Genomic DNA, 18272 nt, shown 5'->3' with positions numbered 1-18272 from the left:
GCCATACAGAGAGTTGCTGGTTTAACTCAAATCTCCCTTGAGAGCCCAGTGTCTCATGAGGAAGGATTTGCTAGAAGCAGGTTTTTTTTATATGTTTATTCAACACGATTACTTGGTTTCCATGAATACCAAACAAATTAACATTGTATCTACATCAATATAAAATAACTTGTGTGCGTTCAGTCACTCATCAAAAGCTTGATCAAATGTAAACGGCGGACATTTTAACGGATTATGACACAATCTGAAAGGTGACCGATTTTAGAAGTACATAAATAGTCTCTGAAATGGAGGAGTTATTTGATGATCCAAGATGGGTCCTTCTTTATGCTCTCATTCTCTGGGCCCAAGATGGCGGCCGCGCTGGTCTGCTGGCCGACGCCGAGGTACCTGGGAAGACATTGGCTTGTTAGCAACATGTAGCGCTGGCCCTAACACCCAAACAGCTGACTCTTAGCTTAGCTCACCTGGACGCTACGTCCACCAGCTCCTTCTGCGACACGGCAAACAGCCTCTCACGGTGGGCCTGCCGCACTTCGTCCGTCATCCCGTTCAGGAAGCGACCCATACCTGCACAGGAAGTCAGGTCAGAGGTCACGACCCCCAACCACTACCGCCCCACACACCCCATGTCCACGCGGAGAACGTACTATTAGAGAACGTTGAGAAGGTTCTAAGGATAACAATACTAATACATTTAATTTAGAGGCGCCTTTCAAGACACCCAAGGTCACCTTACATAGCATATAGACATTGTGGAAAAAATTAATAAATAAACATAAGCAATAATAAATAAATAAAACAAAAACAAGACAAAACAAAACAAAGAAAAAAAAAACAATCAAAACAGTGATCAGTTAGACGTTGTGTGCGAGTTGTGTGCGAGTACGTTCTTGGCACTGTATAATAGTACTTAACATCAAGTAGCATCTTATCCTAGCTATCTTTAGTACTAAGCATTGTGTAGCATCTTATCCTAGCTGTCTTTAGTACTTAGCATTGTGTAGCATCTTATCCTAGCTATCTCTGTTGTATACGGGGAACGGGTTAACCTAGCGATTGTTAGTGCTTGGTTCTATGAACCGGTTCTTACTGAACCGACAGCGATATATATTGTTTCTCTTTCTTCTGACAAATGGACTCATTGTAGGTGGCTTTAGATAAAAGCATCTGCCCCTTGAACATTGGGAAGGTTCTCCTAAAGAGCGAGGGGAACCCTCTGTACCTTTGTCGGAGGGCGCCACGGGGGCATCAACAGCGGAGAACACGGACAGCTTGGCCTCGTCAATGTCCTGCTGGGAGAAGGAACCGGAGCGCGCCCAGTCCACCCCCCTGCGGAACGCCGCCAGGGTCTGCACCGAGTTAGGGTCCCTAAAGACACAGGAAGTAGAGTTAGGGTCCCTAGACACACAGGAAGTAGAGTTAGGATCTCTTAAACACACAGGAAGAGGCTTTGGGTGATGTATATTGTTGGCCTGGAAAGCCCTTGTAGACTAAGACTACGTTGAATCTCTTGCATGTCTTTTAACATCACAACATACCTTAACCGTCACGATTTACGTAAACAAACCAAATGTTCTGATTGGCTTTGCTCACCTGTATGAGTAGAAGGAGAAGAGGCCGCCTCCCATCCGGGCTCCGCCGCCGTAGGCCCCGCCCTTCTCTCTGATCTCCCCGTGGAGGTACTTGGCCGACATCATCCTGGCCAGGATGTACAGACTGAGGGACAGACGGTCACAATGAGACGCGTGCCTTCGATGTTACTGAACTGGATGAACTCATGTGAATTCAATTGACTTAATTCGGTTAAGACTTAAGTAAGGGGTCCTGGGGATAATTAAGGGGTCATTGAGGGTAAGTAAGGGGTCCTTGAGGGTACCTGGCGTAGTCGGCGTGCGTGAATGGCACGGTGCGGATGCTCTCGCTGACGAAGTTGACGGGGAACGCCATCGGGAAAAAGGTCTTCATCTGGCACGGAAGGAACCCCACTTCCTGTTGCACAGCGGACGCACACAGACACTTCCTGTTAGACAGCCCACGCCACCAGCTGGCAGGATGAGAAGAACTAGCCTAGCGGTTAGCACATAAGCGCTACCTAGCGGTCCCTGGTTAGCACGTAAGCGCTGCTCATGACCAGGATGCCCTCAGGTCCGCTCCACCAGAGCAGCGTTCAGTAGTGTTCAGAAGCTAACTCATCAGCAACCACCGGTGAATTTTACCTTAAATTTTTTAAAAGTGAAAGTGAAACTAAACTTGGCTGAAAACTTCTAGCCAGAGCTGCAGTGACCTTGGATCATTATAATCGTGTGTTGTAGTTGAAGGAGTCCTCTCTGAGGGAGGGGCCGTGTTGATTTGGTCAGCTTACCGAGACCAGCTTCCTGCTGGCGTCAGAGTCTTCAACCGGCCGCTGAGGAAAGAAGGCAGATGTTACATTTATTAAAGCTGACCTGGACAAGAGGTCCGCACTCCTGACCTCTAATATGGTGGTCTCTACCTAGACGATGGTGGTCTGGTGGTCTACCTCTACTATGGGGGTCTTGTTGTCCTACCTCTACGATGTGGGGTCTGGTGTTCTGGTGGTCTGACCTCTACTCTGGTGGTCTGGTGGTCTACCTCTACTGTGGTGGTCTGGTGGTCTAGTGGTCTACCTCTAGTCTGGTGGTCCTACCTCTAGTCTGGTGGTCCTACCTCTAGTCTGGTGGTCCTATCTCTAGTCTGGTGGTCCTACCTCTAGTCTGGTGGTCCTACCTCTATGATGTGGGGGGTGGTGGTCTTGTGTGAGCGTCTGTTTCCGGCGACGTCCTTCATGAAGGACTCCAGCTGTCCCGCCGCGGCGGACATCTTCTGAGGCGTCGCGTTCACCGCACACCTGCCGCAACCATGGCCACACAACAATCGTTCTCCTCATGCTTTGTAACTAGTAACTAACTATAAAATATACGACTAGCGTAATGTTTGGTAACCACGGTCGGTGTCAACGAGGTGCTGGTGGAGGCTCACCTCATGTTGTCAGGGTTCAGGATGTGCTTCTTGATCCGAGGAAGGGCGCGTAGGACCGGGCCGAGGTCCGACATCTCCGCTATCCTCTTCATGAACTTCACCTGGTCGCCACGACAACGCACAGACTCAGACCCAAGCAGGAAGTTGTGTGGAACCACGTTAAAAAACACTTTAAAAGTGTTCCACTTTGACTTTATACATCCACTTTAAATGTCTGGTTGCCTTGCTGACTGCCAGAGGGTGGCCGGCGACCCCAAGTAAAAAAGTGTCCTTGAATAATCCCTAAGCAGGCAATTGCTAGTTCAATCCCCAGCACCTCCTAGCGTGACGAGGTGTCCCTGAGCAAGACGCCTCACCCTGACTGCTCCTGACGAGCTGGCTGTCGCCCTGCTTGGCTGACACCGCCGTCGGTGTGTGAATGTGTACATGAATGGGTGAATGAGTGGCCACTGGTTAGAACAGCGCTGTATGAATGCAGTCAGTTCACCAGTTGGTCTTTGCGGCCTCACCTGCTCCATCCCCCCAAACGTCTCCTGCAGCCCCCCGGCCGGGGTCAGGCTCCGCCCCGTCTGCGTCATGGCGTACATGTGACCCGAGTAGGAGATCCCATTGGCCAGCTCCTGCGCTGACATCATCACGAGCACGCGCAGGCGTTCCTCGTCGTCAAAGTGAGGGCTTTAGGGAAGGGACGGGGTTAGCACGGGACGCCGAGCTAGTCCCAGACGCTATCCATCCTGGGACTAGCTTGGGAGTGGATGTTTTAGCCCGATTCTGGAGCTCTTACTGATAAATACACAACCTTAAAGGTAACCCCTCACCTGTTGAAGATGTCGCTCCACAGGCCGAACATGTCAGGAACGTTGCGCTCCAGACAGGAGGAGAAGAGCAGGACGCCCTGGAAGACAGAGCTAGCGGTCAGAACCCTACTTCCTGTGCTCAGAAGTCAGAACCCAACTACCTGTGCTCAGAACCCCATTTCCTGCCTTCAAAAGGCCACCTCCTGCATTCTGTCAGGACTGACGCTTTGCCAGGGGTCGCCCACCTATCGAGGTGGGCGGAGTCAGACTCACCTGTTTGTACATGTCGAGGTGGGCGGAGTCAGACTCACCTGTTCGTACATGTCGAGGTGGGCGGAGTCCTGGATCACCAGTGGGGAAACGGACATCCCCCCCGTCTTGAGCTCCATCTGCTGGGCCTGCTGCCGGTAGTCCAGAGAGCCGCAGCCCAGCCTGTGGGGGGGGGGGGGGTGTACCGGGTTACCTGGAGTTGTTCCGATACCGATACCAGTATCTGAAACTCCTCCAATTGGGTATCGGCGAGCAACAGTCTATGCGGTGATCTGATACCCTCACATGAGCCCTTTACTACGCAGAGGACCTCACAAACACAGCGCTGTCGGAATGGGAAACGTGTCGTCTCTGACCGAAGTGCGTTCGAGCTACCAAGTCGTAAAAACATGGATGCTCACGCTTAACTCTACAAGAATACAAATGTATTATAATAATTAGCAATTATAAATGTAAATGTGTCAACAGAAAAAAATTGGCAACAGTAAGTGAACCGACTATACATTCTGCTGTCATCATATGAGAACCCTTCAATGAGAACAAGTGCTGTTGGTAGACACAATGCTGTATCGACTCGGTATCGGCCGATACTAAAGCTGAGCTATCTGATTTTCTTTTGTGTTGGAACATCTCTATAGAGAAGAGCGGAGCCTACAGAGCCAGGCCAGACGTCCCTCACAAGCAGAAGCAGAGACTCACAGGGTGAGGACGCTGCAGAACAGAGGAACGTAGAACCTAAGATCCTGTAACCCTAACTATAAAGACAGGGACTCACTGGGTGAGGACGCTGCAGAACAGAGGAACGTAGACCTTCAGCTCCTCTGGCAACGTGTTCAGACTGCACATGGACCGGAAGTACAGCATCCCATTGGTCGGCTGCTCGCAGTACTGCACGGCCACGCCCCCTGGTGGAGGAGAGAGAGCTTTAATACATGGACTCAGAGAGAGATTTAGGATGGTTCTACTGTAGATGGTTCTACTGTAGGGTGGTTCTACTGTAGGATGGTTCTACTGTAGATGGTTCTACTGTAGGTGGTTCTACTGTAGTACTGTAGGATGGTTCTACTGTAGGATGGTTCTACTGTAGGAGGTTCTACTGTAGATGGTTCTACTGTAGATGGTTCTACTGTAGGATGGTTCTACTGTAGATGGTTCTACTGTAGATGGTTCTACTGTAGGATGGTTCTACTGTAGATGGTTATACTGTAGGAGGTTCTACTGTAGATGGTTCTACTGTAGATGGTTCTACTGTAGGGTGGTTCTACTGTAGATGGTTCTACTGTAGGATGGTTCTACTGTAGATGGTTCTACTGTAGGATGGTTCTACTGTAGGATGGTTCTACTGTAGATGGTTCTACTGTAGGATGGTTCTACTGTAGGATGGTTCTACTGTAGGATGTTCTACTGTAGATGGTTCTACTGTAGATGGTTCTACTGTAGGATGGTTCTACTGTAGATGGTTCTACTGTAGATGGTTCTACTGTAGATGGTTCTACTGTAGGATGGTTCTACTGTAGGATGTTCTACTGTAGATGGTTCTACTGTGGATGGTTCTACTGTAGGATGGTTCTACTGTAGGATGTTCTACTGTAGATGGTTCTACTGTGGATGGTTCTACTGTAGGATGGTTCTACTGTAGGATGTTCTACTGTAGATGGTTCTACTGTGGATGGTTCTACTGTAGATGGTTCTACTGTAGGATGGTTCTACTGTAGGATGGTTCTACTGTAGGATGGTTCTACTGTAGATGGTTCTACTGTGGATGGTTCTACTGTAGGTGGGGCGTACCTGCGGTGCCCATCTCCACGGGCGTGGTAGGGGTGGTGCGCTGGATGTCAGACACCTGGAGGGCGGGCAGGCAGGACGCGTCCTGGGCCTGACTCTGAGCCTCCAGCAGCTCCAGACCTGAGGACCCAACGCCTGAGGTTATCAGAGGAGGGCCTGGGCTCGACCGCCTGTCTCTCTGACAGTCTAGCTGTCAGAGAGACAGGTTGGTATGTAAGAGAGACAGGGCGGTGTGTAAGAGAGACAGGGCAGTGTGTAAGAGAGACAGGGCGTTGTGGAAGAGAGACAGTGTGGTGTGGAAGAGAGTCAGGGCGGTGTGTCAGAGAGACAGGGTGGTGTGTAAGAGAGACAGGGCGGTGTGTAAGAGAGACAGTGTGGTTTGTAAGAGAGACAGGGCGGTGAGTCTGACCCTTGTGGTAGATCTCCTTGCGGTCTCCCTCTGTCAGCGCCTCGGTTTTCCTCTGGAGCTTCTCCTGCTCGGCCAGGACCTGCTTCTCTAGGTAGGCCTGGTCCGGGCTCATGGACAGGGTCAGTCTGTGGGGGTTGTCCTGGAGACGGGAGATGGAACCCGTTAGCCGTTAGCCGCTACAGACTAGCGTCCGCTCATGAGGTTGAAGTCTCCTCTTGGATAAGGAGAGGGTTAACTTCTGGGATATGTGCAGGCTGTGACTAGGTGGGGGGGTGTACCTGGAGGTAGTGCTGGACCTCATCCTGGGGGGTATGTGTACCTGGAGGTAGTGCTGGACCTCATCCTGGGGGGTGTGTGTGTACCTGGAGGTAGTGCTGGACCTTATCCTGGAGGTAGCGGGGGTCCTCCTTGAGGCAGCGTCTGAACCTGGAGACCAGCTCCCCGATGTTCAGCAGCTCCACGGGGTCTCCGTCGTGGTTCCAGCACGACGCGATGTACTACACACACACACACACACACACACACGTACGTCAGGTGCGGATAAATCATCCCGTGAACCTGCTAGCGGGGTTCGGGGGTCAGTGGACCGGGGGTCGGAGGTCGTGTGACCCTACCGAGGCCAGGGAGAGGCCGAAGCTGGTGGACTGATGCTTCATCTGGATCTCGATCTTATGGAGCAGAGCCTCCACACGCTCCTCCTCAAAGCCCGTCCTAGGGGAGGGAGGGGGAGAAAGGGAGGGCGGGGGAGGAGGGGAGGGTGAAAGGGAGAGAGAGAGGAGGTTCCTCTTCAAACTCGAGCGGTCGTAAGATAAACGCAATGTCAAATGTAAAGGTAAATAAATGTAGCCCTCCCTCTACTTGGGGGTTCTCTCCCTGTACTACCACTGTTCTGTTCTGGGATGAAGTATTTTAGCAGAAAAACTACTGTACCATGGTACCTGGTTCCTAGTATGTCGTACTGTGTCAGTCTGTAGGGGGCTGGTCCTGGGTCAGTCTGTATCAGTGTAGGGTGACTGTTCCTGGGTCAGTCTGTATCATACTGTAGTGTGTACCAGTGTAGGGTGACTGTTCCTGGGTCAGTCTGTATCATACTGTAGTGTGTATCAGTGTAGGGTGACTGTTCCTGGGTCAGTCTGTATCATACTGTAGTGTGTATCATAGGGTATCAGTGTAGGGTGACTGTTCCTGGGTCAGTCTGTATCATACTGTAGTGTGTATCATAGGGTATCAGTGTAGGGTGACTGTTCCTGGGTCAGTCTGTATCATACTGTAGTGTGTATCATAGGGTATCAGTGAAGGGTGACTGTTCCTGGGTCAGTCTGTATCATACTGTAGTGTGTATCATAGGGTATCAGTGTAGGGTGACTGTTCCTGGGTCAGTCTGTATCATACTGTAGTGTGTATCATAGGGTATCAGTGTAGGGTGACTGTTCCTGGGTCAGTCTGTATCATACTGTAGTGTGTATCATAGGGTATCAGTGTAGGGTGACTGTTCCCGGGTCAGTCTGTATCATACTGTAGTGTGTATCATAGGGTATCAGTGTAGGGTGACTGTTCCCGGGTCAGTCTGTATCATACTGTAGTGTGTATCATAGGGTATCAGTGTAGGGTGACTGTTCCCGGGTCAGTACTCACGCGATGACCTCCCTGATGGTCTGGCTGATGATGTGTTTGACCTTCTCCACGTCCTCCTCCGCCGTCCCCTGGAGCCCCACGCTGAACGAGGCCTGCCGCGTGCTGCCGTCGTACCTACACACGTACACACTTTGTACTACACACACACACACTGCATAGTCTACACACTAGTTGTACTAAACACACTGGATATACTCCACACACACTATAATAGACTAGCAATGCTGAAGGGTGCTGCCGTCGTACCTACACACGTACACACTTTATACCACACCCACACACTTTATACTACACACTAGTTATACTACACACACTATACTAGACTACCAACGCGGCTGTACGAGGCCTGCCGGGTGCTTCCTTCGCACCTACACACCGATACACACACTAGTTATACGACACATCATACACACAATTACTACACACTTTATACTACACACACTATACTACACACTTTATACTATAAAACACGTACTACACTATCAACACACACTTTATACTAAAAACAAACACTTTATACTACACACTTTATACTACACACTGTCTATACTACACACCGTACACATGCTATCAACATGCAGCACTGACGGCAGTCATCTTTAATCACGTTACATACTTCAAACACAACAAGAGGTGATCCACACCCGACTCATTAGCATACTGCCATGTGATAGGGCCACTCTAGCTGTGACCTCACAGACCGCAGCCCCCACCCACCCTACGACGGAGGAGAAGTCGCTCCCGATCTTGGGCTCCAGCAGCGCGCGGTAGAAGGGGGAGTTGGGCCCGGACATCAGCAGAGAAGACAGCAGGTTGAGGGTGAAGGCCTCAAAGGTGTCTGTGATGCTGGAGAGGGGGAGGGGGTTTGGTCACAGAGGGGAGGGTCACAACACGGGACCAAACCTCCCTCTTTCCTCATAGAGAGACCAATGGAGTGTGTACTAGTATAGTCAATACCTCAGGTTAAATCCGAACTGTGTGTGTGTGTGTGTGTGTGTCTGTACGTGTGCTTCTGCACGTGGGCGTGCGTCTGTGCCTGTGTGTGTGTTTGCGTGCTTGTGTGTGTGTTTGCGTGCCTGGACCTGTCATGTGTGTGTGCCTGACCACTGACTGAACTATGCCCAGTCACTGGTCATGTCACCTGACCAGTAACTGCTGCTTTAGAATGTGCGGGGGCGTGCATGCGTGTGTCTCTGTGTGTGTGTGAGACGTACTCCCCAAGCAGGTAGCTCACACACACGGTGCTTTGCTTGCTGGGGTCCGGGGCCAGGGGGTCTGGACCACAGGTCACATGGTCCTCTTTCTGGGGAGGGGGGGACCAATCAGAGAGCAGAACGTATGATCACATCACTCACTGTGGACGGCTCCTTTTGTGTGGTGTGTTGAAGAGGCTATAGCTAAGATTCAGAGTGTAGTCTGAGTGTAGCTTGTTAGATTCAGAGTGTAGTCTGAGTGCAGTTTGTTAGATTCAGAGTGTAGTCTGAGTGTAGTTTGTTAGATTCAGAGTGTAGTCTGAGTGTAGTTTGTTAGATTCAGAGTGTAGTTTGTTAGATTCAGAGCAGTAGTCTGAGTTTAGTTTGTTAGATTCAGAGTGTAGTCTGAGTGTAGTTTGTTAGATGCAGAGCAGTAGTCTGAGTTTAGTTTGTTAGATTCAGAGTTTAGTCTGAGTGTAGTTTGTTAGATGCAGAGCAGTAGCCTGAGTGTAGTTTGTTAGATTCAGAGCAGTAGTCTGAGTGTAGTTTGTTAGATGCAGAGCAGTAGTCTGAGTGTAGTTTGTTAGATTCAGAGCAGTAGTCTGAGTGTAGTTTGTTAGATTCAGAGTGTAGTCTGAGTGTAGTTTGTTAGATTCTGAGTGTAGTTTGTTAGATTCAGAGTGTAGTCTGAGTGTAGTTTGTTAGATTCAGAGTGTAGTCTGAGTGTAGTTTGTTAGATTCAGAGTGTAGATTGTTAGATTCTGAGTGTAGTTTGTTAGATTCAGAGAAGTAGTCTGAGTGTAGTTTGTGCGGTCTTACCGGGCTGGTCCAGGCGGGCTGCGGGGGGACGTGTGTGTCGGGTTCTGTGCGGTCGAAGCGGGACAGCGCCTCCTGCTGGATCTGCTGCAGGTGCTGCTCCAGGGGCAGGTCTCCGTAGGTGAAGAACCTGCGGACAGGAGGACCACAGGGTCACTCCGGGGTGGGGGGGACCTAGGGGAGGCGTGGCCCTGGCGTTGCTAGGGCTGGATTGTACCTGGCGTTGCTAGGATGACAGTGCAGGTCTACCTGGCGTTGCTAGGGTGGGTGTGCACCTGGCGTTGCTAGGGTGGGTGTGTACCTGGCGTTGCTAGGGTGGGTGTGTACCTGGCGTTGCTATGGTGGGTGTGTACTAGGGATGGGCAAAATGATTATTTTCCGGGAACTAGTTCTTTCAGTTCAGTTCACTATAACGATTCGTTTATTTGATTCGGTCGTTTTGATTCGTTCGTTACGTCAGATTATATCTTAAAAAAAATAAAAAATAAAAAAACTTTTTTTTATAATTTTGTATTTGGTCGTGTGTCCGGACAGCACCGTCAAGACCGCAGTCCGCCGTTTGTAGATGCCTGCTATATAGTATACCGAACGTCCCACCAATATTTATACCACTTGCTTACTCTATATTTCATTCATGGTTTTACATTTATAATTTTATTTTACTTTACATTTAATTCTTCATTGTTCAGGCATTACAGAACTTGCATGGTCATAAATAAAAAATACGAACTGCAGTTTAATTTCTTTGTTTGTTCTTAAATTGACGTAGAATGGAGCAAAGACTCCTGGGATTGGGAAATGCGTTTATCCAATAAACAGATGGAGGTCAAGTCTATTTTCGAAAAAATATAGGGGGATATATGAGTCGAATGGTATGACCCAAGATACATCAGACAAAGAAAGCGCGCATATTCGACGGTACCACCTTGTCATTGGTTTACCCAGGTGCCATTCCAACACCATTGCTACCTCTCATTGGCTGAATCTTTGAGAAAGTTGTAGACTCAATCAATAGAAGTCGCGGGGAGACGGAGCTCTGTTCGTTTGTATATTTTATTTACGTGACCATATGTTTGGTTTATGTTAAAAAAAAAAGAATCAAAGAACCAGTTCTTCTTGTTTTGGGGAACCAGTTCTTGTCGTTCACGTTCGGGATTCGTTCGTTGTAACGAATCAGTCGCGACCGACACATCCCTAGTGTGTACCTGGCGTTGCTAGGGTGGGTGTGTACCTGGCGTTGCTAGGGTGGGTGTGTACCTGGCGTTGCTAGGGTGGGTGTGTACCTGGCGTTGCTAGGGTGGGTGTGTAGCTGGCGTTGCTAGGGTGGGTGTGTACCTGGCGTTGCTAGGGTGGTAGTGCGTGGCGTGGAAGCGCCGGAGCTCCTCCCAGGTGAGGTCGGGGATGTCCAGCGGCTCTCCTCCCGACACCACGGAGTAGGTGTGGTCGGGGAACAGCTTGTTCTGCAGCTGCTGGCCGTACACACGCTCGCTGTCTGACTGTAGCGCGCACACACACGCACGCACACAGGCACAGGCACAGGCACACACACACACACATTAATGTCGGCCTCTAAATAAGGAGAGGGAGGATGAGGAGAGAGGGAGGATGAGGAGGGAGGGAGGGAGGATGAGGAGAGAGGGAGGGAGGATGAGGAGAGAGGGAGGATGAGGAGAGAGGGAGGATGAGGAGGGAGGGAGGGAGGATGAGGAGGGAGGGAGGGAGGATGAGGAGAGAGGGAGGGAGGATGAGGAGGGAGGGAGGGAGGATGGATGAGGAGAGAGGGAGGGAGGATGAGGAGAGAGGGAGGGAGGATGAGGAGGACGGACTTACGAAGGCTCCCTTCATCTCGTTGAAGACCACGCCCTTAAAGACCAGCGGAGAGTTGAGGTCCTGGGGGTCCTCGTTCTCCAGCCTCCACCCCTCCTGTCTGGAGACAACACCGTCAGACCACCTCCACCCCCCTGTCAGTCAGACCACCTCCACCCCCCTGTCAGTCAGACCACCTCCACCCCCCTGTCAGTCAGACCACCTCCACCCCCCTGTCAGTCAGACCACCTCCACCCCCCTGTCAGTCAGACCACCTCCACCCCCCTGTCAGTCAGACCACCTCCACCCCCCTGTCAGTCAGACCACCTCCACCCCCCTGTCAGTCAGACCACCTCCACCCCCCTGTCAGTCAGACCACCTCCACCCCCCTGTCAGTCAGACCACCTCCACCCCCCTGTCAGTCAGACCACCTCCACGTTCCTTTCTGCATAAAATGCGGAATTCAGTAAAATTGTACTGACGGTATTTTGGTTCCTCAAACTAAACCTCAGAACCTTAGAACCAGAAGTTATAACAAGCCCTGATTATGGGTCCCGTCCTTATCAGAGGTGCTAGAAGACCTATAGTCCTGAGACCGGGCCCAAGGTATGGGTCAGACCTGAAGTCCTGCTCGCGGAGGCAGGGGAAGAACACGGCGTCCAGGTAGACAGACAGAAGGTTCTGGAAGTCCTTGGAGTTCTGGGTGGAGAACGGGTACATGGTGTAGTCACTGGCTGAATAACCGAGAGAAGAGAACCACAATCACCACAATGCAACAGGGTAGTAAAGGAGAATAGAACAATGACCACAATGCATCAGTGCTAGGTGGTCATTAAATCACCCTCAATCAGTCTTTGCGAAGTATTAATGGAGGGAGTGGTAAGGGAGTCAAACTCTCTGACCAATAGACCAGAACACCTCTTCTTGAGCCCCACTCAGTGTTTAGAGTTAACCTAGACTCTGAAAAGCCTCCCCCCTTACCGCCCCCCCCCCCCCCCCCCTCCACCCCTCTTACGCACTTTTTGTGTGTTTTATGTCCTGGCACTTAAAAATAATACTGAATATTTTGTGGCATCTTATCTTAGTTCTCTGTTGTATACGGGAAATGGGTTAACCTAGCGATTGTTAGTGCTGTACCCACAGATGTGGAGGTGGGGGTGTGGTTGAGGTGAAGGTGGAGATGAGGTGAAGGTGTGGGTGGAGCTGAGGTGGAGCTGGAGCTGAGTTGGGGTGGAGGTGGAGCTGGGTGGAGGTGGAGGTGAGTTGGGGTGGAGGTGGAGCTGGGTGGGGGTGGAGGTGAGGTGGGGTGGAGCTGGGTGGAGGTGAGGTGAGGTGGAGATGGAGCGGGGTGGAGGTGGGTGGGGGTGGAGGTGAGGTGGGGTGGAGGTGAGGTGGAGCTGGGTGGAGGTGAGGTGGAGCTGGGTGGGGGTGGAGGTGGAGCGGGGTGGAGGTGGAGCTGGGTGGAGGTGAGGTGGAGCTGGAGCTGAGTTGGGGTGGAGGTGGAGCGGGGTGGAGGTGGAGCTGGGTGGAGGTGAGGTGGAGATGGAGCGGGGTGGAGGTGGGTGGGGGTGTAGGTGAGATGGGGTGGAGGTGGGTGGGGGTGGAGGTGAGATGGGGTGGAGCTGGGTGGAGGTGAGGTGAGGTGGAGATGGAACTGGGTGGAGGTACCGGTGAAGGCGTTCATGAAGGTGGAGAGGGAGCGGTTGAGCATCTTGAAGAAGGGGTCTCTGCAGGGGAACCTCTCGGAGCCACACAGCACCGTGTGCTCCAGGATGTGGGGGACCCCCGTGCTGTCCCGGGGGGTGGTCCGCAACATGACACTGGGGAGGAAAACAAATGCACTCTGACCGTCAGAAACAAACGCACCCCTGACCTCTAGAGACAAACGCACCCCTGACCTCTAGAAACAAACCGACCCCTGACCTCTAGAAACAAACCGAACCCTGACCTCTAGAAACAAACCGAACCCTGACCTCTAGAAACAAACCGAACCCTGACTTCTAGAAAAAACCCGACCCCTGACCTCTGGAAACAAACCGACCCCTGAACTCTAGAAACAAACGCACCCCAGACCTCTAGAAACAAACCGACCCCTGACCTCTAGAAACAAATGCACACCTGACCAGGGCTGTACAGTGCGACAGTTTTGATCGCATTTGCTATTAAAATATATAACGTGCGAAGATAAATACAAGTCCACTCGCACCGGTGCGAAAGGTTGAGAAGGAAAATAAATACGTCTTTCTGTACGGCTTTCGCACTGCTAAGCGCGAGTGTGTAGGAGCATAATGGGAGCGATGCATGTAGGGAAATGTATTTTGAATTATAGGCTCGCCAGTTCCGCTCAACTACTAAAGAACTACATTTCCCGAACATTCACACGTTGAGGAAGAGGCTTTGTAACGGTCGCGGGAAATTCACTTTTTAAGCAAAACAGAAAAATGAAAAGGTATTTCTCTGTATTCGGAAGTTCTTCTTCATCAAATAAAGATGGAAACTTGGAAAAAAATCCACGTATGGAAGAGATTGACTCAGCGACCACAAGCACGGAACCGGCACCTTCGGACGAAGTTGACTCCACCCATGACTCCGTCTCGGCCAACGGGAAAACGTACAGGTTTAACCCCCAATGGTTAAAAATGTTCAATTGGCTGATCTACGACCAATCCAAGAAGTCTATGTTTTGTAAATATTGCCTCGAGGCAGGCTTAGTTTTGACTACTTTGGCTATAGGGGCTACATACTACTTTGACTATAGTATGTGTGCTATCAAAATTATTTTTGTGCTACTGAATTTTTTTGCTTGCTAGCACCAGTGCTACCATTTTAAAAAGTAAGCGTACAGCCCTGCTGACCTCTAGAAACAAACGCACCCCTGACCTCTAGAAACAAACGCACCCCTGACCTCTAGAAACAAACGCACCCCTGACCTCTAGAAACAAACCACCCCTGACCTCTAGAAACAAACCACCCCTGGCCGTTCAACAGTCTGTCTAGGGTTAGGGTAAACTCGAGGGTAAGGTATGGGTCAGGTTAGGGTCTGGGTTTAGGGTTAAGGCCCGTTCACACCCTACGGTAAATACGGATACGGACCGTTTCGTCCGGTCCCGGAGGTGTTTCGTCCGTAAATGGGTCCGTCGCCTCTGAGCTTACGAATCCGGAGTGCTCCGGGAGAACCGGAGCAATACCACCGGAAATTGAGGCGGCAGTAGAGTCAAAAGTCAGACCATTCGCGGAAATAGATAGAGTAGTATAATATCTGATATATATTGTATTTAACGTTTTATACTTATATTATACTATATACCTGACCATTTTATTTTTTTGTTCCCCTGCTTTGGCAATGAGTTGTAACTGGTCATTTAACAAAATTTGAGGAGATAATCTGCGGGTTGGTGAGGGGTGTCACATGCCACCGCCGCCTAGGCCTACACATTTTCCACTATTTTTGGCCGATATCGGATGACACAAAACAAAATCATCTCTCCAGATGTCATGTTTGCGATTGTCGATGCCGTTAATTTGTGAAACGACAGTCACTGCCCTCTAGAGGATTTATTGCGTAACATCCATAACAACGCTGAAACCAGACGGAGGCATGGTAGTTCCGGAGGCAACGTTTGGGGCGGATGGACGAATTTCGTCCGGATCCGGAGGTATGAATCGGCCGTTAGGGTAGTCTGTCAGGTTAGGGCTAGGGTTCAGTCTAGGGTTAGTGAGCATTCTGTTAGGGTTAGGGTCAGGGTACAGTCTAGGGTCAGGTCACATTCTAGGGTTAGGGTACATTGTCCGGGTAGAGTGTGCGGTTAGGGGGTTAGTGTACAGTCTGAGTTGTTGTTGTGTTAGGTTAGGGTAGTCTGTCTGGGGTTAGGGTATGCTGGTACCTGAAGAGGTTGTTGGAGTCATCTCTGGCGGCGTGGAGGTACTGGGCTCCGGTCCGGTCGTGGGTCAGTTTGACGGCGGTCAGAAACAGGTCAGGCACCGCCACCACCTGCAGACAGACAGACAGTCAGAGAGACCATCAGTCAGACAGACACTAGGTAATAACACAGTAGGCGAGCCATATCCATAATGTACCGTCCATCCTAGTTTCTCAAGAACGCCTACAATTGCAGACTGAGGAGGTGGGGGTTTAAACCAGAACCTCTCAGCCCAGGGTCAGTCAGACCCCCTAACCACTAGTTATACCCGCTTATAACTAGTCTTGTGGGGGTTTGAACCTAGAACCTCTCAGCCTCGAGTCAGAGCCCCTAACCACTAGTTATATCCCTTTAACCACAAGTCAGACCCCTAGCCTCAAGTTATACCCTCTTAAGACGGTCAAAAGACGTGCGGTTTGTGATGAGACCAGAAAGCTCCTCATCGTCATCAGCTCTGGGGGTCAGATGGAGGTCTGGACGTTCACCTCTTTCACCGTGAAGCCCTCGATACTCTGCCCTGGCCGGTAGAGCAGAGCCCTCTCCCGGGCCGACGTGCTCTGGAGTCTCCAGGCGGTCTGCGGTCCGAAGCTGCTGGTGGAGGGGGGTGTGGGGGTTACTCTGGGTCACATGGCTCTGACCAGGACCACAACACAGGACTCCTCAACTCCACGTTACTTACAATATGTCGTATAAACACTGAGTAAGGTGGATGTCCCTCACCCACGTTACTGGGTGCTTATACGACAGATAACAACTGATTGATAACGTTAAATTCACCTTAGTCATTGTTTATACGACATTTGGAGCTGATTAATAACGTATCACTCACCTGAGACATCGTAGCTTCCGCGCCACCGCTTTGGCCTGACGGAACATTATTAATATATTAATATTAGTGTCTAGATATTACGATAATCTGCCGGGTGATGTCACATGGAGTCATAGTATGATCTCAGCATCATCAGGGACTCACGCCGGCTGCGCTGTAGCGTTGAACAGATGACAGGTGACGTTCGACCAAACGGGGCTGTGATTGGTCCGGTGGAACAACAAGCTCGCTCGGGATTGGTGGAGACTGAAGATAACAGGTTTGAAGGACATCGGGTTATGAAAACCAATAGTGAGGCTACTGACTTTTTATACTTTTAATTCGCTTACATGTTTTCTTATACATCCCTTAAGAGAAATTTAAAACATCAAAACTGGAAACTAATTTAGAAACGAGTTATAAATCAACGTTTGGTAAAATCAATAAATTTCATCATTCAATGTTATTTATGTTGCAAAAGATTAACTAATGAAAAATATTCCTTTCCATTTCATGTGCGGATTTTACATTTACGAACTTAATTTAGAACTTTTAATACTACTTACGACAAATAGAAGTCCTTTCTAATTAATATATGTAATGTACACTTTCAACCACTAGGTGGTGACATCATACCGGGAGTTTATTTACACTCTTTACTTTCCACTTCGCGTCCTTTTCTCATTTGTAATCTTCCCCATTATTCATGCTGCATTTATAATATCAATCAATAGGTTTCCCCCCTTCTTCATCGGTCAAATTAGGAGAATTACCTCTACCTCCAAATGATTGGGCTCCAAAGAGCAGGTTGGGGGAAACTATGTTTTCCCTGGCACTCGGAGGCCTCTGCGTAGGAGGTCATTCCTCACAAAGTATTTACTGCACTACTGTTCAGTTCTAACCAAACAGAAGTATCACTGCATTTTTCCTCGGCGTGGGGTTCAATCTGAGCGTTTGATCTGTGTGTGTGTGTGTCTGGTATTGGTGTCTTTATGTCGCGATGTTTGACAGAAGTCCTTGGCGGTTAATGTGGTGCGGCAGCCGTGTCCTCCAGCTGTCTGTCAGAGATCTTCATCAGAGGAGACCTTGGTAGAACTGAGAGATCATGGCTGTGTACATAACCACCCCGTCACAGAGGCCATCTCGTATTCAGTCATGAAAACCACTTTGTTCCAACAATGGAAAGTAACCGATCGTATCGTCGGGTCTGAAAACCATGTCTGAAAAATTTCACTCATACCGCTGAAACGCTGCTCGGGTACAGAGATGTTCGGGGAGAGCTTGTTTAGTTTGGTTTTAGTTAAGTTTCCGAAGGTTTGGTTTGTATATAGATCAATAGGGTTGAAGGCCGATTTACAAGCGTCTAATCTTACAGCGTCTATGAAGTATGCATCCATCTATTTTAACAGTGTGTGTGTTTCTCCCTCTCTCCCTCCCTCTCCCTCTGTCTGTCTATCTGTCTGTCTTTCTTTCCATCACTCTCTCCCTCTGTCTCTCTCTCTCTCCCTCTGTCTTTCTCTCCCTCTTTCTGTCTGTCTGTCTCTGTCTCTGTGTCCATCTTTCTCTGTCTCTCTGTCTCTCTGTCTCTTTGTCTCTCTCTCTCTCTCTCTCTCTCTCTCTCTCTCTCTCTCTCTCTCTCTCTCTCTCTCTCTCTCTCTCTCTCTCTCTCTCTCTCTCTCTCTCTCTCTCTCTCTCTCTCTGTCTCTCTCTCTCTCTCTACGTTCCATGTTTCTATGTATATCTCTATATATAGAGTTGGTTTAGTTGTTGTGTGGTGTAATCCGGGGTGTATAAAGGGTGTTGTGCGTCTAGACTGCGGTCCGCTGGATTAGG

General features: G+C 49.9%; 2 protein-coding genes across 4 annotated transcripts in view; one reads left to right on the top strand and one right to left on the bottom strand.

Moving 5' to 3' along the window:
- LOC130387257 (glutamine-rich protein 2-like) overlaps positions 1-18272 on the top strand; it is a 39988-nt gene that overhangs the window by 3711 nt on the left and 18005 nt on the right. The gene's annotated exons all lie outside the window — the stretch shown is intronic.
- On the bottom strand, positions 30-16622 carry pitrm1 (pitrilysin metallopeptidase 1). 3 transcript variants are annotated; one of them, XM_056596138.1, is made up of 27 exons: positions 16461-16622; positions 16117-16222; positions 15596-15702; positions 13380-13531; positions 12331-12445; positions 11736-11832; positions 11241-11401; positions 9909-10035; positions 9111-9199; positions 8614-8742; positions 7897-8010; positions 6876-6972; positions 6624-6758; positions 6262-6400; positions 5856-5972; positions 4843-4972; positions 4109-4229; positions 3819-3895; positions 3510-3675; positions 3001-3101; positions 2749-2869; positions 2366-2407; positions 1880-1992; positions 1597-1719; positions 1226-1371; positions 468-570; positions 30-390 (listed from the first exon to the last, which is right to left on the bottom strand). In XM_056596138.1, the coding sequence occupies exons 1-27, from the start codon at positions 16505-16507 to the stop codon at positions 297-299; spliced, it is 3069 nt and encodes a 1022-aa protein (XP_056452113.1). In that variant the 5' UTR covers positions 16508-16622; the 3' UTR covers positions 30-296. The 3 variants fall into 3 exon arrangements, with proteins under 3 accessions (XP_056452113.1, XP_056452114.1, XP_056452115.1); XM_056596139.1 differs by having other exon boundaries at positions 16117-16219; XM_056596140.1 differs by lacking the exons at positions 11241-11401; positions 11736-11832; positions 12331-12445; ... (2 more) ...; positions 16117-16222; positions 16461-16622 and adding an exon at positions 10155-10165 and having other exon boundaries at positions 41-390.

The sequence above is a fragment of the Gadus chalcogrammus genome, chromosome 8, assembly GCF_026213295.1.
Source record: "Gadus chalcogrammus isolate NIFS_2021 chromosome 8, NIFS_Gcha_1.0, whole genome shotgun sequence".
Lineage (NCBI taxonomy): Eukaryota > Metazoa > Chordata > Actinopteri > Gadiformes > Gadidae > Gadus > Gadus chalcogrammus.
Note: the sequence above shows the minus strand (reverse complement) of the source record. Positions and strands in the feature narration are given on the sequence as shown.

Excerpts from the sequence above, each read along its gene's own strand:
- pitrm1 (XM_056596138.1), bottom strand. The coding sequence starts at position 16,507 with ATGTTCCGTCAGGCCAAAGCGGTGGCGCGGAAGCTACGATGTCTCAG. Across the intron at positions 10,036-11,240 it reads TACCACCCTAGCAACGCCAG|GTTCTTCACCTACGGAGACC; the intron begins GTACACACCCAC and ends TCCTGTCCGCAG. Across the intron at positions 3,676-3,818 it reads TGGAGCGACATCTTCAACAG|CCCTCACTTTGACGACGAGG; the intron begins GTGAGGGGTTAC and ends CCTTCCCTAAAG.